This window comes from Ochotona princeps, chromosome 15 (assembly GCF_030435755.1).
Source record: "Ochotona princeps isolate mOchPri1 chromosome 15, mOchPri1.hap1, whole genome shotgun sequence".
NCBI lineage: Eukaryota > Metazoa > Chordata > Mammalia > Lagomorpha > Ochotonidae > Ochotona > Ochotona princeps.
In genome coordinates, this window is record NC_080846.1 from 37,405,970 (window position 1) to 37,433,676 (window position 27,707).

The 27,707-nt window shown below is 36.8% G+C and overlaps 1 protein-coding gene across 1 annotated transcript; it reads right to left on the reverse strand.

The window, feature by feature from the left end:
* Positions 1–1,561: 1,561 nt before the first annotated feature.
* On the reverse strand, positions 1,562–25,881 carry RASSF9 (Ras association domain family member 9). Its single transcript, XM_004583072.3, has 2 exons — positions 25,392–25,881; positions 1,562–2,969 (listed from the first exon to the last, which is right to left on the reverse strand). Exons 1-2 carry the CDS (start codon positions 25,436–25,438, stop codon positions 1,709–1,711), a joined length of 1,308 nt encoding a protein of 435 aa, XP_004583129.2. The 5' UTR covers positions 25,439–25,881; the 3' UTR covers positions 1,562–1,708.
* Between the last annotated feature and the right edge of the window lie 1,826 nt (positions 25,882–27,707).

The window sequence follows — 27,707 nt, forward strand, 5'->3', positions numbered from 1 at the left end:
ATAGAAGTTTCTATTTTTTCTTCTAGTCGATTTCAAATAGAGCCTACAAATATCTTAGTAGAATAAATAACAACACAGATGCTAAACAGTCTACATATCTTTCCAAGAACAGACTTCTGTATATTTTCCCAAAGATGGGTGACAAATTTGGGAGAGGGAAGAATGAAATGTTGCATGAGAAAAATATGATAAAGGCAAAGAAAAGTGAGTTAATAATGTTTAAAAATTAAAAGCATGTCAAACTTTAAAAATGGAAAAGAAAAGTTGAATCAAAATCTACAAGATGCTGTGGAAAAAAGAGGAAACTAGAAACACTAGGAATCTTCAGCATTATCCTTGTGTTAAAACTATTTACATAGTTTACATATATGTATATGTATATGTATACATACATGTATACATAGCATATACATACACATATATTTTAGTTACTTATGCACTGGCTCAGGAAAGAAGAAGTCAGCTAAAGAAAAACAATATTTTCAATATGATTATATATGTGTTCACTGACAGCCAGGAAGGAAAGGAAAAAGGGAGTAAGGGGGGAAGAGAGAACCAGAGGCAGGAACAGAGAAAAACAGCAGCCAGGCAGGCAGAAGAGACAGAAGACAAACTCCTAATTAAAAACTAATCAAAACCAAATTCAGTCCAGCATTATAATGACAGTTGGTCAAGATGGAGACTAACCAATCTATGCAGGTTCTTGTATTTCTTGGAGCATGATGGAGATACTGCTAGATCCCTTAAAACCTTTTAGATGAAGGGCTAAAAAAAAAAAAAAAAAAAAATAGAACTGAAGCGTAACCTGTTGTTTTCATTACAGGTTTTCCTTTGTGCATCCAGAAACGAATTCTTAATATTTATGGCACACTGAACTCTTTTACCGACACAAAGGGATCAAATCTCATGCCTTTAATGTTTGTAGATAGGGCATATACAAACAGAACTGTGACTCCAATTTCCTCTGCAACCCAAGCTCAGTCAGAAATCATCAGTCTCTGAACACTGGTCTGGTCAGATCTGCATGGCCAGATAGCAAAAGCTCACGTGTGGCTCTGGATAGTTTTAAATTTCTGTAGAAAAGTCACTGTTTGTGTGTAGCACCTGGTCTTGCCTCATCTATACTCTCTGCCCCTGTGTTATAGATGGCCAGTATTCATTCATAGGTCAACAGCAGTTTGTCAAAAAGGCCTAAAAGGTAAGAGGTTCAGGATGTGACACAGTATGTTATCAAGCTATGTATCTATTAAAATAATCAATATTTGCATTAATAGTTACAAGATAGTATGTTCCATGTTCTTCTACAGATTACAAATCCCAAAAGCATTGTTGAAAGATATTTCAATATGTTTAATCTTAAATTCCAATATGCTGACTACACACTACTGAGAACTGTTCATTTATAAGAATCTTTTCTCATTGAGGCCATGATAAATTATCTAAGATTCCCATATAGTTATTTTTGCATTATGAAACTACAGACGTTCTGCTACGTCCCTGATAGCTCATCCTTGATATTGTAATATTTAAGATCTTACCAAAAATCTCATACCAAAAAAATAAATACCAGCTCTCCCTAATTTTCACTAAGTACTGAATACTTTAACATCATTCACAACTTTTCAGAAAGTCATATATCAAATAAAGCTTCCTGTTAAATATGCAAAGTGAAAACAACACTAAGGCAAATCAGAAAATGCCATTAAAATTACGTTGACAACAACACCACATCTCCAGCAGTGTTTTCAGAGTCCTGACTGTGGTTAGAGCTGATACCAGTGTCAGAGTCAGTGTCATTTGTGTAAGTGTTAAGCACTCTTTGAGTGAAGGGAGGGACCTCCCCATCACTGTTAAGAACCTCAGATTCCTTCACTACACTCTCCTTTAACTGACATCCATCCTTGTTGCTCGTGTGTAGTGAATTGAGCTCCTTGGCCAAAAGTTCATATTCCTTTGCTTTCATTTGAAGCAATGAGTCACTGTATTTAATCTCTTTCTGGATGCCGCTCAAATGAGAGTGAATTTTCAAACCAGCTTTCATGCTTTTCTCCAAATCACACTTAACACTTTCCAAATTACAGCTTTCCAGTTCACTTGCAACTGCCCCTTCTGTGTCTTCATTTATTTCAAGGCAAACATTTTTTACCTCTTTCTCTATCTCAGTAGAAAGCTTATCAATGAGCATTTTATAATATTTTAGCCGCTCTTCCAACTGTACCATCCCATCACTTTCATTCAGGTCTTCCAGAAACTGGTTTTCATCATCTTGCAAGTCTAGCTTTTGCTCAACTTCACTGAAACTGGGCATTAAATATGCATCCTGAACGTAATTTTCTCCATCATTTTCTACCCGGTCAAGATGGAACTTAGCTTCACACTTCTCAATTTCCAAATCCAGTTCTTTCATTCTCCTGACTTGTTGATGAATGGTGTGGTCCTGGGAAATAATCAGATGAACTAATGTCTCCATGTTATCTCGATCATGAGAGAGCATATCCTGCTTAATTTTAGCCAGCTTCCGGAATGTTTTCCTGACTATTCTTTTTTGCTTATCTGGTGGCAATGTCTTCATGTAATTTGCTGGGCTGAGCTCCCACACTTTTTCTGTGTTTTGCACTAATTTGGCCTCTGCTGTCCGCCACAAGGGAACGGGAAGAAAAGCATCTGCCTTCACCAAAACAAACTGCATATTGGGCTGCTCGTCTCCCCAGGCTTTCCAAAGTTTCAGGATTCGAGTCAGTGGGGGAAGAACCCGTTCTGAGCCCCTCCACTTCTCCAGGATGCAGTAATCACTGGGATTCCCCAGAAGAAATCGTTTCTCTCCAAATGTTGTCTGGTGTTCTTCAAGCAACGCCTGAATGACATCGGCAGAGGTGGTGCGCTTGGTTAACCCGCAGACAATCTTTTCTTCTTGGCAAACCCAAACCACAATTTCCCTTTCTTCAGAATCCACGTCTTTAGTGGGAGATCTGAAAGAAAAACAAACACACTGAATGTCAGTCATCACTTGTGCAAACTTAGAGTGATTGTGTGCTGTTCATACTCCATCAAGGATTCTAGATACCCTGGAGGGAAGATGCAATTTTAGGTGGTGGTTACATTTAAAAAAGAAGAAGAAAAAGAAGAAAAGAAAAGAAAAACAAGTCCCAAGAAAGGTTTTGAATGTTTTTATCACATTGAAATGGTGTTGAGGAAACAGTTATGTCTACTTGTCTTGGACATCGTATGTTTCCAGATATGAAAAAATCACCATAAATAAGTACATATTTTTAAGTGTGTCAGGTTCAAGCAGGACCTGAAAAATTCAAATTATAAAAGATAAGTAAACCTGTTTTTATTTATTTTCCTGAAGTTAGGATATAACTCCAGTTAGAACTACTGGAGTTAAGAATCAAGGATAAGATGAATCAGAAGTGATGCTATAAAACTATTTTTGTTGTTGTTGTTGTTGTTGTTGTCTAAAGCTTGGAGAAGGACCATGAAAGCACAAGTGGGAAAGATGTGTTAGTGTCAGAGTGAAGGATTGAAAAATAGTTTAGTATTAAAAAATAGTGGCATTTTCATTCAGTATATATTTGTTGTAAACCAAGTGTGTCAAGCTTATCTGAAGATACCAAGAAGGTATTAATAAATAAAGATAAGAATGCACTCAGGAATATTTTACTGATAGCTGTAAGTACAATGAAGAAACTAAAATGGAGTGAGGGGACAGAAAATAAGTTGAAAGAAGGGGAAGTTGAAAGAAAGCTTTCCTGGTGTGGAAACATTTGAATAAAGATATAAAACATCTTAAGGAGATACACAGGGATCTTGGGGGAAAATTCCAAGAAGAGTGAATAAAAATAGAAGTGCCATAATGTGTATTCGAGGAACAGTAACTAGATGTATGTAGTTGAAGGCTAGGGATAGTGAATCCGGGGCTGTTGAGTGAGCAAGAGATCAAATAATCGGCAACTGAAGCCAAAGAGAAATGTAAAACCTTGAAGGCTACAAAAGATTCACTTTTGTTCCAGTTTAGTGGGAAGTCAGAGTAAACATTTAACCAAAGGAGGAATAGAATCTCTATGTATGATCACATCTGACTTCTGTTTGTGGCCTGGGCTATACATAAAGCACAACGGGTAAGCTGGGCACTTACTGCATAGCATTTTTTGAGTAGCAATTGGGTTTATTGTGAAAATCATTTAAAGCTTCATTTATATAATGCCTCACAGCATATAATGCTATGACACACATATCAAAATAATTTGTGCTGATTTCTGTCAGCTTTTAATGCTTAAATTTATGGCATTTAGGAGAAAGACGATTTCTTGATCTAAAGTTTTAGCACTATAGACACAGTATATGAAGGAATTTCGTTTGAGGCACATAGGGACAAGGATAGCAAAGACCAATTTTCTAAAGAAAGTTTTTAAAGATCACATTTTCTGTCATGATGACAAATGAAATTGACAATGTCTTTCGTAACACCTCTTTAAAATAATTCTAAGAAATAAACAGTACAAAGTGACTTATACTCCAATATGATTTACTATGACATAACCTGAAAGATTAGATCCAATTCCTGATCAAAGTATCTGATAAAAACTCAATGTTTAACTGTGGATAGTAAAATTTATGATTACACAAAACATTCTTAGAGTTGTGATGATTCTCTTAATACACTTGATCTTAGCCAAAATGCTGAGAAGTGATGATGATTCTTTTATAAAATGGTTTGTATTTGATGACTCAATATTAAAAATATATATATATTCTTCTAGATTTGTTCATTTTTAATTTATTTTTTAAAATATTTTTTTCTTTTCAGGATTGGCTTATTTCATAATGGTCTCTAGTTGGGACTAACTGGTTGCAAATGGTATAATTTCATTCTTTTAATGGCTGAGTAATATTCCACAGAGAAGATTCTTTATCCACCCCTCTTTTGATGGGAATCTGGATTGTTTCTATGTCTTTGCTATTGTAGATTGTGCTGCTGTAAATATAGGAGTACAGGTCACTTGCTCATATGCAGTTTTCATTTCCTTTGGATATATTCCCAGCGGTGGAATAACTGGGTCACATGGCAGATCAATTTTCAGTTCTTTAGCACTCTCCATACTGACTTTCATAGTGATCGAATCAGTCTGCACTCCCTCCAACAGTGAAGAGAGCTTTTTTACTCACACCCACACTAGCAGGTGTTGTTAGTGGAGTTCTTAGTATAGACCAATCTCACTAGAGTTAAGTAGAACTTCAGTGTGGTTTTCACTTCTATTTCCTTAATAGATAGGGAGTCTGAATATTTTTTTTCATATGTCTATTAGCTATTCGAACAGCAAATTTTCCATTTGCTGGCCCACTTCTAAATACCTACAACAGATAAGACAGGACCAGCATGAAGTCGGGATCTGGAAATTCAGTCCAGGTCTGACAAGTGGGTGACAGGGGCCCTTGCACCTGAATCAGCACCTGCTACCTGTCCAAAGGCTAGACTGACTTAAACTAAAAACACACAGCTTATTTTCACAAAATAAATAAATATTTAAATCAAAAGTATAGGAAAGAGATGAAATATTCATTAAAACAAAACCAATTTACATCTTAAATAATTACAATTTTATGGAAATAATAATTTCCGTGTAAACTTCATCATTTGATATCAATAAAGTAAAATGTAACACCAAAATTGGAACCAATTCAAATGTTCCTTTCCCGATATTTATGCTTTTGCTATCTAGCAGAACTGATGACATCTAAAAATTATATAATAGACAAGCTTAAAGATATAAACATGTACTAGGTAACCTAGACTGTTACATAATACAGCAAACATTTCTTATCTAATAGATTCAAATCCAATGGCTGAGAAACAAAAGCTGCTACTCTAATGCCACAGGGGACTGTCATTACAACATAAAAATGTACATACATATTGCAAACCTGAAAATGTAGTCTGTCTTCTTTTACTTAGCTTTTGTGCATGTTTGCTGGAGGTGAGTAGACACACACTTTACAAGTCTTAAATCGCACACATCAGCAAATTCAAAATCTAGTTACATTATTCCTCTATGAAAATCTCATATTCTAAAATGTTCTAGTTTTAGCTAGTATTTTAATTCCATTTATAAGCAATCATACTGTCAATGTGATAGTTACTGTTGATAATCCATTGAAGTTATTTCTCCTGTAGATACGCCTTGCTGGCTACTAATATTGCATTTTGCAGACGAGGAAATGAAGATAACAAGCAAGGGGGCCAATAACGTACAGTCACAATGCTCGAAATTGTTTCTTTCAACTAACCTGCAACAAATGCCTGAAGATAAGCTGCCATTTTAAAAGAGCCGTGATACAAAGCATGATGGTAGACAGGTTAACACAGTTGGCAGTTTCAGGAAGGGTTCTGTAGAACTCTGGGGAGAAGAAGTACCAGGAAGATGGGCATCCTGACAGGAGTCTGCACAGAAATACTACAGGTGTTTGAAAATTTAGGCTAGTTTTAAATTAACTGAAGACTATCTGGATTATAGGATTCAAAGTTACTTTTTTTGTTATAATATCAAAGTAACATCACACATATTTAATTCATACTGGTTAAACTGGCAACTGTTCATTCCTACAATTAGAAAGTGGATATGCAATTTTGTAAGCAAGAATGCAGTTGCATCACAGCTTCAATCTATCATACTTAGCATTCCTAATATCTTATTGACTGTGAATGTTCTTTGAATAAATTATATCACCAGAAATCTTTCAGTTGTATGTATAACTACATATCATAAGATTATTTACCAAAGACATATCAAGCAGGCAGAAACCATGAATAGATGAAAATTGATAATACTGCCTTTACAGTGTTAAGTAAGGCATTTTACATTTTGGTTCTCATTAAAATATACTATAATCAATAAAACTTAAAGAACTTTACAATTTAAAATAAAATTGCCACTAGCATGAAACTCTCTCACATCTTTTACGGATTCTAACAATAAATTTTACAAAAGCAAACACATTTAAAGACCAGGCTTAATGGCTCAAGGGCTAAATCCTCACCTTGTAAGCACCAGGATCCCATATGGGCACTGATTCATGTCCTAGCCACTTCACTTCCCATTTGGCTCCCTGCTTATGACCTGGGAAAGCAATGGAGGATGGCCAAAAACCTTGGGGCCCTGTATCCAAATGGGAGCCCAGATACAGCTCCTGCCTCCTGGCTTCAGATGAGCTCAGCTCTAGTTGTTGTGACCATTTGGGGAGTGAACCAGCAGATGCAAGATCTTTCTGTCTCGCCTTCTCTCTATAAATCTGATCATCCTTTTCAATAGAAATAAATAAATGTAAAAATGCAAGCAAAATTATTTAATGAAGATGACTTCACCTATCATTATACTCAAAATCATGTTCTATGAGATGCACGTGGAATAATTTTGTTGTTTCATTCAATCTGTAGTCAACAGTTATATTTGATTTTTATTAATCCTGGCCAACAGAAACTCTTTTTGCTAGTTCCTGAATTGGGTCTTAGCAATATTGTGAACTGCACTTAGGTACAGTAAAAACACAAGCATCTAGAATGAGAGGGTTTTTAAAAATTATACTCATAGTCTAATAGCTCATTCTTGATAATGAAGAAACTGAATTTGGACATCTGGCCACTGAATATGGAGAGTTGGCTGTTGGGGGGAAATAATTTGTGTGGAATTAATGATGAGTTCAGTAGGTTGGGAGTCAGCAAGTGGTCAGCTATTTTTCTTTCAATATGTCCTTGAAGTGTATTCTGTCCTGGAAGTAAGGTACAGTCATAAATTAAAATTAGGAAGGGACGTGGTCATGTTCCTAAAGATTAGCAGAGAAAGAATGCATGACAATACTTTGTATCTGTACAAACTGAAGAGGCTCTCCACAGGGACAACTGTGGAAATGAGAGAAAAATATGTTTGTGTTACGTATAAGTGACGGGAAGGTATAGGTAGGGAAAAATGGCCTAAGTAAATCAGTAGCAAAACCTACTCTGAATAGGACAATATTTTCTTTTTGCTCAGAATGCACTTTGAAATCCAACACTATAAATAACATCAGTATTCTCTAGACCTGACAACACTTTAGTAAAAACTGAGTGATTGTTTGTGGTCTTTGATCACTGAATACTAAGATTACTAAAAAGTCCATATTTTATCATCTTTCAGCTAAAGAGACATAGTGTCACTGAATGTCATTCTCAACTTCCATAACACTTTGCAGAAAATCAGATAGGAAGAGAACTGAAAGATAGTTAAATTAGAGTTAGGAGATTGATTTGAATGTTGCCTGTCTGGAAGACCCATTGAACTCAAGGCTTAACGTGATTACTATGGATCTGATAACTAAAGAACCAGTACTTAGCAAAATAGCAAAATACGGGGAGAAAAGAACAGAAGAGGATGTGTAAAAGAAGAACCTTGCAGGGTGGAGAATGGGACTGGTTTGTGGCACAGTAAGTTAAGGTACCAATGTGATTTTTTTATATCTTATTAAAACATTGACTTGAGTGCAAGCCGTGTTGCTTGTGATCCAGCTCCCATCTAATAATGCACCTGGGAAAGCAACAAAATATTGCCTAGATACTTGGGCACCTGCCATGCACACGGGGACTTGGAGTTTCAGGCTGCTTGCTTTGGCCTTGCCAAGCCCCAGCGATTGCAGCCATTGGGGAAGTGAACCAGTAGGTGGAAAATCTCTTTTCTTTTGGTATATGCGGCTTTTAATCACTCTGCCTTTCAAATTAAGAAATCAAGTCTTTTAACAGACTACACTAGATCATAATAGTTGCATTTATTTCATGCTGAGTGTGTATCAGCCATTTTACTAACTGCTTGCTGCTAACAGGAATACTCTTAGAAGCACTTAAAGGGTCAAGGAGTTGTGTTGCTACCACTCACAATGGAGACCTAGATTGGGTTCTTGGCTCCTGATTTTGACCTGGTCGAGCTGTTGTATTTGAGGAGTGAACGAGCAGCTAGAAGATTTCTCTCTTTCTGTCTCTCTTTTTCCCCACTTTTTCATTCAAATAAAAAAAATGAATAAACAACAAATTTGAAATTGCATTAAGTTTTAAAAGAACATATAATGAATTAATATATGTTGAAACAATTTCAGAGAAAATTGCAAGTGTTTTTAAAGATTTAGAGAGTTGGAGATTGGCCCAGTGGCACAGCCAGCTAATCCTCCACCCGTGGAGCCGGCATCCCATATGGACACAAGTTCATGTTTGGCTGTTTCACTTCTAACCCATCTCCTTCTTAATGGCTTCAGAAAGCTGTGTAGCATGGTTCAAGTCCTTGGGCCCCTAAGCCTATGTGGGAGACCCAGAGGAAGCTCCTGACTCCTAAGCTTTGGACCTGCCCAGTACTGGTTGTGGTATCTATTTGGAGAGTGAATCAGCAGATGAAGTTTCTCTTCTCTTACACTCTTTCTTTTTCTCTCTCACTCACTCTTTCTCTTTCTTTCTGTAAGTCTGAATTTCAAGTAAGATAAATATTTTTTTTAAAAAAAGAGAATGGTTCAATTTGTTTGTAGTGAGCTCTAAAACATGAGGCATTCCTACTTGAATTTTTAAAGTTATATTGATTGCTTAATTCTACTTTAAGTTAGGATTTTTCTTTTTCTTTGGACTTAGAAATGATTTCAAGAAAAGTGAAAGCATTTTTTTAAGTAAAGTAAATATGTTGTACACAAAGTAGAAATAGCAATGTTTAGTGACAATTCTGATTCTTTCTTGAAAAGTCACACATCTGGAGCTGGGGTTGTGGTGCGAAAGTCTGAGCCTGCACTTAGGATGCCAGCATCCCACATCAAGGTGCCAGTTTGACACATGCTGATGGCTCTGCTTCCAGTCCAGCTTCTTGCTAGTGTACCAGGTAAGGCGTCAGAACAAGGCCCCTGCGATCCACATGCAGACCAGGAAGAACTCGGCTCCCGGCTTTGGCCTGATCCAGCTGTTGCAGGTCTGACTTGCCCTTTATGTTTTCCTCCTTCTCGTCCCTCTGGTTTCCCTTCCCTTCCCTCCATTCCTTTTCCTTCCGTTCCTTTCTTTTCCCCTCGTTCCCACTTTTCCTTTTGCTTTCTTCCCTTTTGCCCCTCCCTTCCTTTTCCTTTCCTTTTTTTTCTTCCCTTTCTTCTCACTGTTGCCTTCCAGACTAGCAAATACAAGAAAATATTTTTAAAATGCATACATGTATATACATATCAATAAAATAAAGTTTAAGTAAAATTAAAATCAATGCAGGAGCCAAATGGCATTAATGCTCTGGCCCACAAAATAACTCCAGCCAGTCATATCTAGAGCGCAAGCAATGTGCTCTGCACATTTTAGCTCATGGTACTGCACTTCCAGGAGGAGATAAATACAGATCCTTCACCCAGAAATCATACAAATTTTTCTTAGGTCACTAAGAAAACAGAAATGCTATTTTGACACACCAAGAATAAAAAAAAAAACTGTTGTAAAAACATGCCTCCAAATACAAACCACTAGCATTTCTCTTAAAAGAGTTTGAATATAGGAATTCACCAAAAATGTTTTCTAATAATTCAAAGCAATCAATGATTCAGAAATACAAAATTGAAAATTTAATGTGTGTGTTTTATCCTCTTATCATGCCAGTTTAATTTTCTAGGCAGTCATGGCAAAAGCAGTCATGCAGGATTTAAAAAAAAAGAAGAAAGAAAAAAAGCAGACATTCCATAACTGCAGGGAAGTTGTGGTACATAATTTCCATAAACAGACAAAAGGGAAGGGAATGTGTAAAGAATGTGCATTGGAGACTACTTGGGGTTAAGTAAACTAAGCTCATAGCTCGGATTCCGGAAATAGATTTATAATACAAGTGTAAATATTTAACATGTAGCATTAACCAGGTGAAATGCTGAGAAAATATCTAATTGCATTGGAAATTCTGGTTTTTTCTTTCCAGTGTTATTTGTGCCTGGCAAGTACCTAAAATTATTTTCACTGTTTTGTATTTTGTAGAGAATTATTCTGTAACAAAACAGGAATCTACTTATTAAAAGTACAGCTATCTATCTTCAATATTTCATTTAATAGTACTCTAGTTATTTCAACCACTAACATTAGTTTTCCTTTTAGAAGAAAAAAATCCATAATTCATTTTGTCTATGTAATAGCAAATAAATCCTAATGATGCTGAGTTTATGCTCTTGGTTTCTGTGACCACCTACACTTGCTCCACTACATGTAACTTGAGATATGTTGCTATGTTTGAATAGCAATAACAATGCGCAAGAATTCAAATTTTCAAACAGTATGGGTGAAAACATAAGATAATTTCTTGATCCCTTTATCATCAAGGACAATGAAATGTGACTACAAATGGAGGTTTTGTCTAAAATGATTAGTTTTTTACACTAATCAAAAACAAGCTATCTAGACGGCAATTACAAATAGGGGCATATAGGGGTCTGTCACACCATTCCACTAAGTAAAAATAAGAACACTGGAAAGAACTATAAGCAAGGAAAAAAACCAGACATCTACATCAAAAGTAGTTCATGGCATTTTTTCCTCCAAAGTTTTAAACTTTCATCTATTCCGGATATTACTTCCTCTGGTTCTGTTAGGTCTTTGTTTCCTAACTGGTTCCTTACTAACCCTCTGGGTCTTTCTACTCTCTGTCCATTACTGTAACGACTTTGCTGTGCCCACGTATTCTTTTCTTTGACGTAAGTGAATGACCACCAGAACTATCCCTTAACAACAGATTTCTTACTAGAAATATTCAAACTGTTCAAATCAACAGTTATTTTCAGAACTAACTTGATATGATCTTCTGCCAGGAATATATGTGGTTGCTTCTGTCTCCTTTCCATGGAGCTCTTCAGTCTTGATCTCTATGACATCATTCTCGTATAATTTTTTCTTTACTTTCCTAGCTTTTCCTTCCTAGTAGCCACCGGAAATTCCTTCTTCCACTCATTTGACATAGGAAGTTGACACACAGGAAAGATTCACATAATGATAATTTTTTCTGTGGTTTCATCAAAACAAGCAGGCTTTGTAATGAAGGAATCATGACTGGTTATGAACTGTACTACTGCAACAATGTGGAGGAATCCAATATGGGGAGAGGGTTTGGGGAGGGTGTGGTGGAATCCCAGAGCCTATGGAACTATGTCATAAAAAAAAAGCAGGCTATTTCTTCACGCCTGGAATAGACCTTGGTATATGCTAAAATGAATGGAATATTACAAAATCCTCATGGTGCTCTGCCTTCAAAAAGCCTTTCAGTCTGCTTGTTTCCTTCTGGGATGCTCTCCTGAAACTTCTGTGTGAGGAAAAAGCCTGAGATGAAAAGTTACATGTAGAGAGAGTTGGACAGAGGGGAAAGGAGAGCCCCTGATTTCCGCCAGCCAGCTGCTTAGGCGGTAGTGCAAATGTAACCAGGAGAAACACTCCGGCCAACTTGCAGATTCAGCAAAACTAAACTGACATTTTCTTTCAGACCCTAATTTGGGATAATGTTGCATTATGCAAGCTGCATCTGATACAGTGCATCCCTTAGGATTCTGTGACTCAGTTTTTTGTTTTACTATACACGTTTTTCTGAACAGCTGTGACAATATCCACAACACTGGCTATCAATTTTATGACGATGCACTCAAATGTAATTATTTTGCCCTTGAGACCTACACCTATTATTTTCAATTCCCTATCTTGGTACCTTTACATGAAATTTGAGTTTGTAAAACCCAAAGACAATTCAAATCTGTCCCATTAAAACAAACTAGTCTGCCTCTCAATCTAGTATCCCAAACTGTTCTCCCTATTTCCTAAACTTCAATACTGTGTCTCTAAACAACTGACCTAAGTGTCTGCTCTTCTGTTTTACTCTGTTATCATAGTAAGCTACTATATTATTATGAAATCTTGAACCTTCATATTTGTATCCCATGGTATTACCAGACTGCCATTTTTTCTAACTGCACATCTAGTTTTGAAGCTTCCCTGATTAAAGTCTTTAGATGTTTCCTGAGTCCATTTTAAATCACTCCCCTTCCTCCTTCTTCCCACTATCATCATCACTTTCCTTCTCCCTCCCTCCTTCTGGGATTCTTTCCAACACCTCATACCATCCCCAACTCACAAACAAGAAGGCTTTAATACACAGTTCATGCTAGCCATTCCGAACTTGTTTCTGATGTGTAACAGATCTAATAGGAAAACAGCCAGTTGTCACATACATCACCTAGCTGATGGTTAGACTGGATTGAAATGAATCAACTATGCTTAGAGTTTGACTCTGTGCTCTCCTATAATGTGCTCCCTTGTTCTGCAGCACCTTTTCTTCCCATTCTCCACTGGCTTCTTACTCTACTTCAAATATTCTTTCTTTTGGGACAATTCCATGAGCCTCCTAAATAATCCTTCCCACAAGCAGTATAGAAATCAACGCCCATTTTCAATGCTTCTACAGAATCTAGTGTATAGCCAGTAACGCTCTTTCTGTCTTGTGTAATGCTTGTTTGTTGTTTGTCTGTTTGTTTGGGTTTTCAGTTGGTTCTGTGATAGCAGCTTTTACCTATAAAATTTAAAGGTACTTATTAAATGTTGCCTTTTGGGAAGATAAAAGAGAGAGGTTGTGAGAGGAAAACTGAGTGAACTTCTCAACCAGTAATCTAGATCAGGGATCTGAAAATTATGGCCTGTTTATTATTATAACTGTCTTGCCACCTGTTTCCATAAATACAATTTTCTTGAGAAACAGCCATGCCCATTTCATTATGTATTATCTATAACTATTTTCTCACTGCAATGACAGAGTTGTTGAGACAGTAACTAGGGAAATCTAAAGTATTTATTATGTAGCCTGTTTTGATTTGTTTTATTTGAAAGTAAGGGAAGGAGGCAGAGTGAAAGAAAGATTTTCTATCCAGTGATTCACTGGATATGACCACAACATCTAGATCGAGAGCAGGAAGAAGCCAGGAGTCAGGGGTTCACCTCTTCCACAGGATGCCAGATGCCAAAACACTTGAACCATCTTCTGATACTTTCTCAGGCACATCAGCAGCAAGCTTAATTGAAAGTGAAGTAGCTGGGGCTCAAATTACACTCTGACATGAGACAACTGTATCACAATAGGCAGCATAACCCACTGTACCGTGTTACCAGGCCCTATTGATGGACTTTTACTCAAAAGCATCACCTATGACTTATAAATTTTAATCACTTTCATTTTGTTTGAAAAGTAGACATAGAAAAAATTGATACACAACGACAGACAAATTTCCTTTGGTTCACTTGTCAAATCCTTGCAGCAACTAGGGCTGGACCAAGCAAAAGCTACGAGTCTCAAATGCCTTCAGTGTGTCCTATGTAGGTGGCAGACACCTAAGCATTCCAGCTTTTCTCCAAGATATGCATTGGTAGGAAATGGTATTGGAAGTGGTGGAGCAGGGATATGCTAAATCTGACCTATATAATTAATCTACTCCCAAAATTTCTGTAGTGCAGTTCCTCAGGCTCAGTATCTATCCAAGTATTCTGCTCAAGGTTATCTACATTAAAAAGCAACTGTGAAAACAGCACAATTTTTATACAAAAGATACTTACAGTCTAGTTGAGGTAATGGCCATGCTTGGGTGCAATTTCAATCCACATTCATGATTAAATTATCTTTAAAAGGATAGCTGTATCACGTGGACTGATTGGAATTAATATAGGATTAGTCAGAAGGAAGGCCTGGATTTTTTGCCTTCAAAGTCACACTGCAGGTGCACAGTGCTCTGTATTAATCAGCCCCATATCAACATCAGGAAAGGCGAGAGCAGGTTCCATAAAAGGCTGCTTTCACAGTCCTGTCTCAGGTGCAACATATACAAACACCAGGTGTTTGGAGGTGGAATATTTGGAAACAGTCAAATAACACATTGAATTTTTCTCTCATCATCCTGTTCTTCTCTCCCTAAAAAATTAACCTGCTATTTTTTTTCTGTTCTTTATGATGGCATTCCTATGTTCCAGTTACTAATAAACAAAATATCAATGACATTATTTTTCCATGCGGATATTATCCCCACCTATTGACTTTTTGTTTCCTATAATTTCTGCCTGTATAACTCTTGTCTGTATCTTCTTCCCTCTATGTGCAAAACATATCTTTAACTCTTTCCTAACTATCCCACTCTTATTCCTTCTCTACTTTCTCCAATATTTTTTTTCTCAAATAGGCTTATCTCTATGGCACACAACAATCAAATAATCCTGTTGCTGATAGCTCTTCAGTGGCTCCTACCACAAAATGAAATAAATTTCATTATCCGTTTGACCTTCCGCAAACTGCACTGATACTATCACACTGAATACTTTCTCACTCTTGTTTCTTCATCACCTGAAATATTCTTCTCTTCCTTTTTATAGTCAAATCTCACTTCTAATTTCAGGCCTAGCTCAGCTGCTATTCTTTGGAAAACATAAAGTGATACTGCTTTTTCCTTATCTCTGTTGCTCTAGTCATAAGCCCCAGGCACTACTATCATATAAAACGTTTCCTTTGGATATTTAATAGGCATTTGAAACTTAATAAGGCCAAGAAGGAATCATTAATTTTCAATATATTCACTTCAAACCTGCCTTCATACATGTATTTCTTTCTGGGATTGATAAAAGCACACAGTTGTTCAAGTCAAAAACTTCAGTTATTCTACATTATTACATGCTTTTCCTGTTTAACATGTTAATAGGTTCCTCTTTCATTTAACACAACATCAACAGCCTAAATCCACAAAATGCATGCTCAAGAATCACGTCCCCATCTGGCTCCCCAAGTGCATCTCCCATGAATAAACTCCTTTCAAACTGCTTTTCCTTCTTTGCTCCCACAGCTCCAAGCCCTATTTCTACGATGTGACTTTACGTTTTCTATTCCATCCGTCTCCCTTCAGGTCCTTACGTGTCTGATTCCATCCAAGTCTTAAATCAAAAGCTTCTTCTTCATGATTCACATGACAAGCTTCTGATTTCTTTCCTCCTGTTTGAAATTTCATAGTCACAATTATTGCATTGCTTAACACTGTACCATATACTGAAGGAGATAACCAACTTTGAATATTGTTATTACTACTTTATCTCTAGCTCACAGAATAGCATGTGTGTGACACATATTACACAATAATGCAAGTATTTTTGGTAGAATACAATGGATTTTTATTAGGACTCTTTAAAATTTCAGGTTTTGATTTTAACAATTTATACATAAATAATATATAATATAGAATTATATGATATTTATTTTATATATATATATATATGTATGTATAATGTGTCTGTTCAGCAAGATCCTTAAATTGTGACCCATATCTGGTTGAAACTTTCATAATGTGTCTAAAATGAGGAATTAATTTAATATTCATTTCATTTTAGTATTTTAAAGCATCAAGCAATCATTAACTTGCATTAAAACAGGTGCAAGTTAGTGAATGTTTTTTATTTCTCCTTAAAATTTTTTAATTATTTTTTTTATTGGAAAGTCAGATTTACAAAGAGGAGGCTGCTTCATTCCCAAAGTGGCTGCAACAGCCAGAACTGAGCCAATCTGAAGCCAAGAGCTTCTTCCGGGTCTCCCAGGCAGATGGCTTTGGGCCGTCCTCTATTGCTTTCCCAAGACACAAGCAGGGAGCTGGAAGGGAAGTGGCGCAGCCAGAATATAACCGATGCACATGCATGGTGAAGACTTTAGCCACTAGGCTACCCCTCCAGGCCCACTCCTTAAATTTAAAAGATTTATTTTATTTCAGAGTTAGATAAAGTTAAAGATGAAAGACTCAGAGAGGTCTCCCCTCCAATGGTTCATTCACTAAATGCTCTCAACAGCTGGAGCTGGGCTCGTTGACAACAGGGAGCAAAGAACTCAACCCAGCTCTACCATGTGAGTACTGAAGACCTAGCCTGGGGCCCTGAGCAATGGCTCAATGGCTAAATCCTTGCCTTGCAGATGCCAGGATCCCATTTGGATGCTGGTTTGTGTCCTGCCTGCTCCACTTCCCTTCCAGCTCCCCACATGTTGCCTGCGAGAGCATTAGACGATGGCCCAAACCCTGCAATAACATGGGTGGGAGACCTGGAAGAAGTTCCTGGCCCCCAGCTTTGGATCAGCTTAGTTCCAGCCATTGTGGCCATCTCTAATGGATGAAAGATCTTTCCTTCTCCATAAATCTGATCTGCATCTGCCTTTCTATTAACAATAAATCTCTTTCCCTCTCTCTTTAAGAAAAGCCCCAGCCTGCAGTGTCTCAGGACATATTTTAGCTGGAAATTGGAATCATCACCAGGGCTGAGAATTGAACGAGGCATCCTGAAGTGACACGTAGGTAGCCCATGAAATGTCTTAATTGTTTGGCCAAACATCTGCTCCATGTTTTCCTTCCAAATGGCAAAATAAATTTAAAAACCAGTGCTACATAAGGTAGTATGTTCTGGACATGTGAAATATTATTTTTTATAAGTTGTCATTTTACTTAACCATTTCTTCTGATTTAAAGTAGAACCACTAAAACCAATGAGCGTTTGAAGTAAAATAATCTTTTTATATCTCATGGCTATTGTTAACAATTCCAGGAAAAAACAACAACAAAATCTTGAGTTACTCTGCTAGAGTACACAAGTCAAAAAACAAAGGCAATATCTTCCCATTTACCCCAGATACAGAAAAAGAAGAGAATGTGGAAATAATAGTCTTACCCACTTTCCTGCAGCCCTTGAACCTTTGTGCCTTAATTAACCATGTACACATTGTCAAAAATAAAGAAAAAAAAACCCAAAGGCAAATACTGTTTGGTTTATTCTGTAAATTGCCTAGCTTCCTGTACTGTTAATAAAGAGGGAACGCCCATGGTCTACCCTAGCTTCTTACGTGTTTTTTTTTTAATTGTGATTAAACGCTTTCATTCGCACAAGACTGTGACTGTCTTGTGTCTATCCTATGAAAATAACCATATTTTTTCAATAACATCTCTCAGAGCTTTCAATTAAATATAAGACCTCATACACAAAACTAAACATAAGTTCTCTGGGCTCTGCCAAGGGGATTGTTGTCTGTTAAGAATATAATGGTCTTCAATTGAATGCTAAGTTCCTGTAGTTAACCATAACTATGGGAAGTTTCACTGGGATTGCATGTGATTAGAGCAATAGAGTAACTGAGGTATTTCAGGTGGTTATGAAATGTACTAGTAATTGAATGAGAACTAACACATCCCATGGGGTACATCGTTAGACCTCAGACACAAAGCTTCTATCAGACACCATAATTAGTGAGCATGGAAATTTGTACAAGTTGGGCCACTGTCTGCATGAATGGAAATAAAATTTAAAAGACCTATAAGGCCAACTCCATGATCCAATAAGCTGACTAATCTGATTATTAGAATAAACAGTAGTCAGTTACAGCTGACTATAAGCCTGACACATACACATACATTCTTAAATTTTTTTTCCTAACACTTACAATATAATTCCAGTTGTAAATGTTGTTTTCTACCAATCCTGTGAGGATTATGGACTCTTTTTCCAAACTGGCCACGTTATTGCCTGCTTCTGGTGTCCCCCTTTTGATTACCTTATCTGAGTCAGCCTTAGTTTCCTGTGATTCAGCCCCCTCCTACATCTTCTTGTACATCTTATTGTGTTCATTCTCTTGTCCAAGCCTGTTACCTGTGGGAGTTTAATAAATGCTGCCTAATTATAATGTTCTTTTTGCTTTACCTCTGTTCACTCACTCCTATCTTACATATTCTAAAGAGTCAATCATCAGCATTTATATTTCTGTAAATATTATATATATACAGATATATACATAATATATATATATATATATATATATATATATGCAGAGAAATAACTTTCCACAACTCCTGGACATGACACCCTCATTTTCTAAAACTTAGTGCAAAAACATCTTATTTACCCTGTCAAATACAGTTTCCCATGGAAGAATATCTTTTTTAAGTTCATGCATGAGTTGTTTAACTATAATGCTGTTTTCTCCAATTAGAAATTTAATCTGTTAAGAATGAGGTTGTGTCTTTGCATGCCTGGAACAGTAAAAAACTATGTTTATTAGAGCTACAGAGAGATAATTAAAATAGAACTACTTGTAACATTCACGTATCTGTACTGTTAGAAATAGATTTAGCAAACACTAAAACTTAAGATATTTTCATTTGTAAACTAATTTCTCTCTCTTTTTTTTTTACAAACATACTGTCATTCTTTGTGAGATCACATGGCAATGCATCACATTTGAGGTGAAATGTGATATATAATACACATGCTTGTAATTTTGTTTTGTTAAGGTTAACTTACAAAAATAAGCAAGATGTACAATAAACAAAATTATACTAGGAATATATAAGCATCCTAGAGGGTTAAAACTGAATACTATTTTAAAAATCTAATCTAAGTTCTCAGGTTTTTTTAACAAAAATGAAAATATTTTTAAACTATGTGTCCTCCTTTTTGTCAAAATTATGAAAAGTCCACATAAGGAAACAACCCTTAATTGTACTCTTCTGTGTATTTAAAAATTATTAATGGCTCAAAATAAGTATCAAAATCCAAATCTTTCATTAAGATTCAAGTATAATTCTGTGTAACATTGTAGACTCATGTCTGGCTATGTCTTGTAAATTATAATCTCTCTTTATACACATCGGGTGGGATAAGATAATTGGTAATACAGAAATTCTGGTTAGTGAAGGTTAGGATTTAGATGACCCCAAATTCCGCCATAATTAAACATTTAAAAAGCCCTGAATGTAAGGCTTATTATTTTGAGTTTAACAGGCTTGAACAGTAAGTGAATATATATTGTACTAAGTACTAATATTGTACTAAGTCTTTAATACACAATAGATTTAATCTAACTATTGATTATTTAGAAGTAACTCTATTTTAAAGATGAGAAAATGAAGTTCTAAACAGATCATCAGATTCATGGCTTGAAGAATGGATATGGATTCTCTCTGCCACTTACTCCCTCTTCGTCTTAGTTGCCCTATATGCAAAATAGAGAATAAAGTAATTCCTTTTTCACATCATTATTTTTGAAAGAGTGCTAGGCAAACAAAAGGATATACGGAGTGTGACAATGGTGCATTTATACTGATATTAATAATGCTTGAACATCAGGTCTCCCTCACTTACACATAACTTCTCACAGTTCCAGAATGACTTTAGCAATTTATCTTTAATTCATACTTGAATAATCTTTTCCTTAAAGACCACTCTCCCTTATATTGTAAAGTGTGGATTTTCCCTTGTGTTCACTGGTTTTCCTATATTAAAAAGAGTAAACGCTTTCCCCAGGACACACAACAACTGGCAATGACAAATCTAAGCTACGTGATTAGGCTGAGGTGACTACACAGTGAAAACTCTATTTTTCACTTGTTTCACTTAAGTTGAAAAACAGATTTTCCATCTGCTGTTGACTTCCCATTTTCCTGCAACAAAAGAGCTGAGCTAGGTTGAAGCCTGGAGCCTAGAACTCAATCTGGATCTTCCATGTGGGAGGCAGGATCTCAAACAACTTGAGTCATCAAGCTGTGGCCCAGAAGCAAAGCAGCAGGTGTTTGAACCAGACACTCAGGTGTAGATGCAGGAGTTCCAAGGGAGAGAGGCTTCTCACAGCTGTGACAGAGGGAGAGCTGGAAGCCTTAAAGAAAACCTTTTTTTCTTCTATTTTCAGGACTTTGCCTCCGTCTCATACACTGATTAGAAATCTGACACAAAAAGGCACACATCCTCCTTTCATATGGGAAAACAAATATCAAAAAAAAGGGAGAAATGCTCCCTCTTTGGCAATGGAGTCTGTGGTAGTTAGCCCCTATCAGTAGGCAAACCTCACTCAGGCACATACACAAGTGATGTTAAGGTTCCTTGGGGAGGTGACAACAATCCTGAAGAACGAGTAACTCTGCCTGGGAAAGTCTCAAGGCACCTGTTTGCCAGACATGGCCCTTTACCATTTGAAAACAAGGAGGGGTTGAGCATGCGCGCAAGGGTGATGATAGGTTAATCTTGGATTTGTAGATTCATTATTTTTAAGTTACCACCCACGCATTCAATCAAAATGTACTGATCTAATATTCTGATCCAGGTAACGACAATATGTTAAATCTCTTCATCCAAGAAGAAATATTTATTGAACTCCCACTCATTGGTTATTTAGAAAGAAATGGTACAAATAAGTTCTCTCCTCTCAGGGGACCCATATTGAACAAGAATTTTATTGCAGAAATCCTAAATCATTTAATAAAATCAGAGGGCATTGCAGTCAGCAGATATAAACCTTCAGGAAGAGTGGGTAATTACCCTTATTTGTAAGCCCACTTAAAATTCATAGATGTTTGTTATTCTTGAAATACCTTGCTTAAAAATGTGCTAAACATTGCCCCAAGGCTATACTTGGGTGATTATTTGTATTAGTGATTAATTTCAGTTTCATCCAACAAATGTATTAACTTTCTCTGAAAGGTATAGTATTACAACAAGCTCCACAGGAAGAGAAACAATTTACAAAGTAGTAAATAATTAACTTTAAGGAAATTAATGTTGCATTTACCAGGGCTGTGCTGAGGTGTCTTTAAAAATCCCTTAAGCAAATATATAGTGAAGAATATTAGTATACACATGCAATCTAACCTTGTATATGTGTATATATATATATATATATATATATCACATATACATATATATTATAGATATATATCTATAATATATATATTATAGATACGATAATATCTACAATATATATATATTATAGATACAAGAAGCCTCATTTTAGAAAGGCAATATGTTTCCTTGTCAAGAACTGGTATCTGTGCATACTTGTAAGAGATAAAGACATACTATACCTTCAACCTTCTCCCAACATCATTAGTAAGATAAAAAGAACAAGCCAACACTTCTAACTCTACAGAACTATTTAGTGCTATCATTTGATCTCCTGGAAGCACATATCACTGAAGTAAAACAAAATGTATTTAGTTATCCAGTCCAGCAAATCAAAACATTAACTAAATAAAGAGTGCTAGCCAGCCTCAAATTTTCAGAATTTTTGTTTAATTCATTTAAGAGCTATTCAGCTTGTGGTATACGTTGGCTTAACATCCACAATATCTTCTGCAGTAGATTTAAGTTGGATTAGATTTTAATCATTCAAGTATTTACTGAGAGCTCAATTTAAACTGTGCCAATGCTTCTGGGATATTTTTGCCATGAACAAAGCATACCAATCATTGTTCCTAATCACTTGTCTGCTGCCAGGTAAACTGGTTGTGCTTCTGAGTACTATTAGGGGAAATCACCTTAAAGAACTCCTGAAAATTAGGATCATTTATATACTTGGATATTTAGCATTTCCCAATGCAATTTTAACAGCACCTTAAATTTTCAATTTAGGAGTACAAAATATGCTATGCAATAATTTCCTCTTTTGCTAATCTGACAAATCACCATCCTTCTAATTATGGTATCTAATAAGAGACATTCGTGACAACAACTTTTACCATAGCCACAAAAAAATTCTTTCTTTTGAAGAACAGTCATGTCATGATTTATTTACAGCAGTAATAGAATGTTCCTTTTTTAATGGAAGACTACATATGCTCTAATACATCCCAAAGCAAATGTACTGTAAATTTTATATACCAATTACACAGTAAGAGGGCTTCAACACTTGCTTTTAATGTATTCATTGCAAGTGCATTTTGAAGCCTCTTAATTTTAGGTTGATATGATGAGGTTACATAGTATCACCTGTGATATGATCTAAACTGGTTTAAAAGACCTCTATAATTATCTTCAGGTACTATTTTACACTCTATTCACCATCTTCAGGTTTTCCCTTTGCCTTCCTAGATATATAAATACATAGATACACGGGTAGATATAAAAACTGCAGTAAATTTTGCATCCCATTTGTCTATACAAGTCTTAAATGTCCATTTATTATGTGAACAATAAAAGAACTATCTCATGAGGTTCAATCATGGATGAATAAATACCACTATAAGAGTAAACAAGAACTGAAAGACAAGTACATGTTCACATGCAAAGAAAAGTCACTAAAACCTTTCTCAAAGTTTTATAATCTCATGCTGCCAATATTCTTTCCAGCAATTCATCAGTTTCCTGCTTATAAACATGAACTTAGACCCAAACACTTCTTCTCATTGTTCAAGTTGTCTGTTACAAGCTCTACCAATATACTATTCAAATCCTTCCTTTACCTTTCTGAAGGAATGTTGAAGAATTCAATAGCTTTTATCAATGACATTTTCTATAAAAGGATGAATCATTAGTCATTTTAAAGAAAGATATTTGATTTCTGTATATTGGGTTGTGATTATTCAAATCATTGTGGAACCTAATAAACAAAATGGTAAATGAAATCATATAACTAATTGTCACCTGTACTTTCACTGCAAAACGGCAGAATGAAATGAAAGAGCTCACATATAATAAAATAATCCTCAATACACTACTTCTATTTAGATATACCATGTGATTGATTTACTAATTAATTCGTGACACCCACTTTGTCTTTTAACCGATCACTGCAGTCATTTGATTATTTTTTCCCTTTAGGTTTAGAAACTACAAATCTGTAAAAGGAAGTACTGAATAATAGAATGGTGTATGCACCTCCTAAGCTATTTACACCTCCAGCAAAGCACTTCACTGATAAGAAAATATCACCCGAGGAAAGATCATTTCAATTTCTCACAGAAACTAGGAACACTACTACATTCTATCTTTACTCAACATTTCAGCTTTTTCAGCATTTCCCATAGAAAATGTCACATTAAAAGAATATGGACTCACCTCCTTGGACAACTGCTAGTTTTCTGGTAGAGGAGAAGGTGCAATAGTGAAACTGAAGAAAGTGGTGAACATAGTTCCCCAAGCGAAACTCACAGGAGATTGCAAAGTTTTATTGGCCTGTTATCTGGCACACTGATGATAAATCTTACATTGAAAAAAAGTCTCCAAGTAGTCTCAACTGGACAGGTATGTTAGAAACATAACTTGTTTTATAAAACTTGTACTTTTCCAAAGTACAAATGTCAACACACTGTTTCAGAATAGCACTTTTTAGGGGGGGGTGTTGGTGGGGAACTTTTCCAAATAAACACACATTAAAATGTGCCTCTTCTCATCAATATCATAAAAATATGAAATACTAAAATAACCTTAATATACACCTACTTTGACTAGTGTTCATAGATCACCATTCATGATATATCACTAAGTTCCCAGAAAATAAAACCTTAAGAAAGTTTTACAGTATGTGTCATTGATGTGCTTCAAATAAAGTTAAATTAATTGTGAATAGATATAGCATGAGTGAAAAGCAATGTTTGAAGTAGACATTTATGCACACAGTAAGGTATGGAGAGATAAGCTCTCATTCTATATTGTCATGCCAACACTCTAAAATAATTATATCATTTCCTACCATGTACATTTATACTAAGCGAATTATGACAAGTACAAACAGGCAGGTTGGAGAGAAGCGTAGTGAAAAAGCCCCTACACCAAAACAAACACAGTCAGCAACGAAACTCCATTTCTAAAATTCCCCTCACATTCTGTTTTTGGCATAAAAGTATGTAACACTTGAAGTGCAACTAAATCGTTGAAAGAGCTGAAGCACACACATTGGCTGAAAAAAAATTTGTGTGTATGATAAGTATTTTTATTTATGTATTTATCCAATGGGTCTTGCAGACTTGAAATGATCAAATCCAACCAACGTGAATTGGCATTAACCGAGGATTAGGAGAACAGCTGCCTGAATTCTCCTTAAGCGTCTCCAACTACTTAAAGTTCTCATTTTCACAAACGGTGGTTCACATAAAGTTTCTGTGGGGAGTGTTTGCACTTTGGGGGCTTTCCAGGTTCCAGGAATGTCTCAGTCTCCAGGGAGCCAAGACACAGCTCCTAGACTGTATCAGTACCTGTGCTTTATTGGAATGAGTGGCTCTCACGTCTAGTGATATCTATAGCCAAAGCTGAAATGTTTCTGGAAGCAACAGGAAGCCTGCCAGCCTACTTCCTTCAGATGCCCAGGGCATCCAGAACAGCAACCATCGGCAGTCCCAGCTTGGATACAAGACTGGATACAGGTGGAGTGGGGGAAAGTAGTTAGACACAACCTTTCTTACTGCTCTGCCCTCTTTCCACCTCTTAGTGCTGTCCATATCAGACTGGGCCTAATTCCCTTAGGCTTTTGTCCCCCCAAAACACTCCTCTTCAGTAAATGAACACGTTCACAAATAGACATACCAGCTCTCTCTCTCGCGCACACACACACACACACACACACACACACACACACATACTTTACCTGTTTTTATGCCGAGTCTTTAGCAAGTTTTTTCCAAAGGGAGCCATGGTCTACCAGGCAAGCCCACAGCAGGTATGGAATCTCCAACGTGGTCTGGGATGGGGAGCTGGGTTATCTGGATTTCTTAAGCAAAGGGAGCAGGCCTGGACGTTTCCTCTTCACCTCCTCTGGTGTGCCTGGCTTTCAGCTCATTAGTAGCCGGCCGAGAGAGTTGCTGGAAGTTGTGCAACTGCTGTTTAACTTTGAACTGCGGGATTGTTGTGGCTGCTGCACCTTTGGAGACCTGCCCAGCTTCAGCCTCAAAGAAGGCGTTTGGAAGCAGGAAAAAAAAAAAAGAGAGAGAGAGAGAGAGGAAGGGAGGGGGTACTCTATTGTGTTCCTGAGTTATTTGCAGACTAACTAAACTTTAAGAACTGCCAACCCCAGAGGCACGGTAATACCCATGGAATGAGAATTGCACTCGTTTTGGACCCCACCCCCACCCCCTACTTTCCACACCCAACCACACAAGGTGAGCTGAACACACATAAAAGGACTGAAAAAATAAATAAATAATACCCCCTCCCACCCCTAGCCAGCTCCAGTCTGGGAAAAGTAACCTGATCCTGAGGGCCAACAACACTTTTGTCTATCGATTCCACAGAAGAATATCCTTCCCCAGGTGCCCGAACTTTCCAACTCTTCCAGGGAGGCCCAAGTAAATTTAGAAACCACTTGAGATTTTAAGCCCCAGAGCTCAGGATGTTAAGAGCTGCTCTCAGTTCCCCCTCCTCCACATTTCCAAGGTGCTTAGTGGAGGAGCCGAAGGACTCCTCGGTCGACGGATCACAACAGATCCCACAACGACCTCCGGGGCTTGTGTCTGACTCTCCGGCCTGGACACCCTCACCCCTGCTTCGTCTTTGCCACTTACGGAGACTGCCTCTGGGACCCAGGAGTGTGGGACAGAAGTCGATTGTTAGCTCCCGCCCCTCAGCTAGTAAAGTGAGATGGGAGGCGCCCAGAGGAGTTCCTGGGAGTGGAGGGTGCATTGGAGGTCGAGGGGTGGGCGGGCTTCCCGGGCTTCCCAGCGGAGCAGGAACCCCACACCGCGGGCAGTCGGGCGGCGCCGAGTGGGAAACCTTATGCAGGGAGAGGGGAGGGGATTTAGGGACATTTTCCAGGGTGCATTTTCCAGAATTTCGTGCCCCTAACACAGTTCCCATCCACACCAGCCCAGATGCTTCCGAGGCAGGAGATGAGGAGGGTAGAGAGGGTGTTGGGCTCTGGGCTGTGGCAAAGAACCGAACCCAAGAAACTCACCCAGTCTTTAAGGGCCTGCCCTAAACTCAGAAACTGCAAACGGAAGTAACCTCAAAGGTGTTCTAACGCGTTTCCAAGTACTGGCATATGCAGGTTTCTGTGCAACACACACACAAAAAATCGGTTTTTTTGGCCACTGCTTATTAGGAGAATTCTCTATTATTCGCTCCTCTGCACACTTTATGGATCATTATATTATTTAAAGTCCGACATTTTGTTTTTATAATTTTAAATTATATCTTATTTACATTCGCTCAAATCTTAATCGGTTAAAAATATGATAGCCAATATTTCAATTCAGTGACCCTGTCATAGTTGTGGATGTCAGCATGATTAAAAATATAAAATATCCTAAAATGGACTTATGGTTAGTGGTTCCAGAGAAATCTTGAAAACACAAAACTTAAAATGGCATGTTTCATTAAAAAACATACATGTTTATAAGCCTATATGAACATGCATGTATACTTCTATATTCACAAATATATACACATCAATACAACATCAATTAAACTTTAATGCACTTATACTACAGTTTTGGTTTTATTTTGCTAGCATATCACCGTAAAACTACTTATAGAATTTGTCCCAGATATTCTAGGTTGTTTAATGTAATCCTCTAAACCTATGCTATTTACTTATTAATACAATGATTGAAATCAGTTTGCAAAGAATCCTACTTTTACAAACATCTGTATTTTCTTTAGTGTCAGTTCTCTTAAAACTATATGTGCTTGTGTACTGAATTTCTCAATAAAAGAGTTTAATAGAGAAAGAGGAAACAACATTTTGTCTTTACTAGCATAATCTTGTGTTGAGTTTCAAGCTATCACAAATGAGTTTCATTTAGGTTGTTATTATTACTCATATGAAATAACCTATTAGGTTTCATGCCAAGCTCTTTGATGTGTAAGAACTAAATACAAAGAGGTTGTCCACATTAAACATGTCCAGTTTTTATTTGTTAATTATGTCTCGGTAAAGCTGGGGAAAAGCCCAAATGGTTAGTGTTCC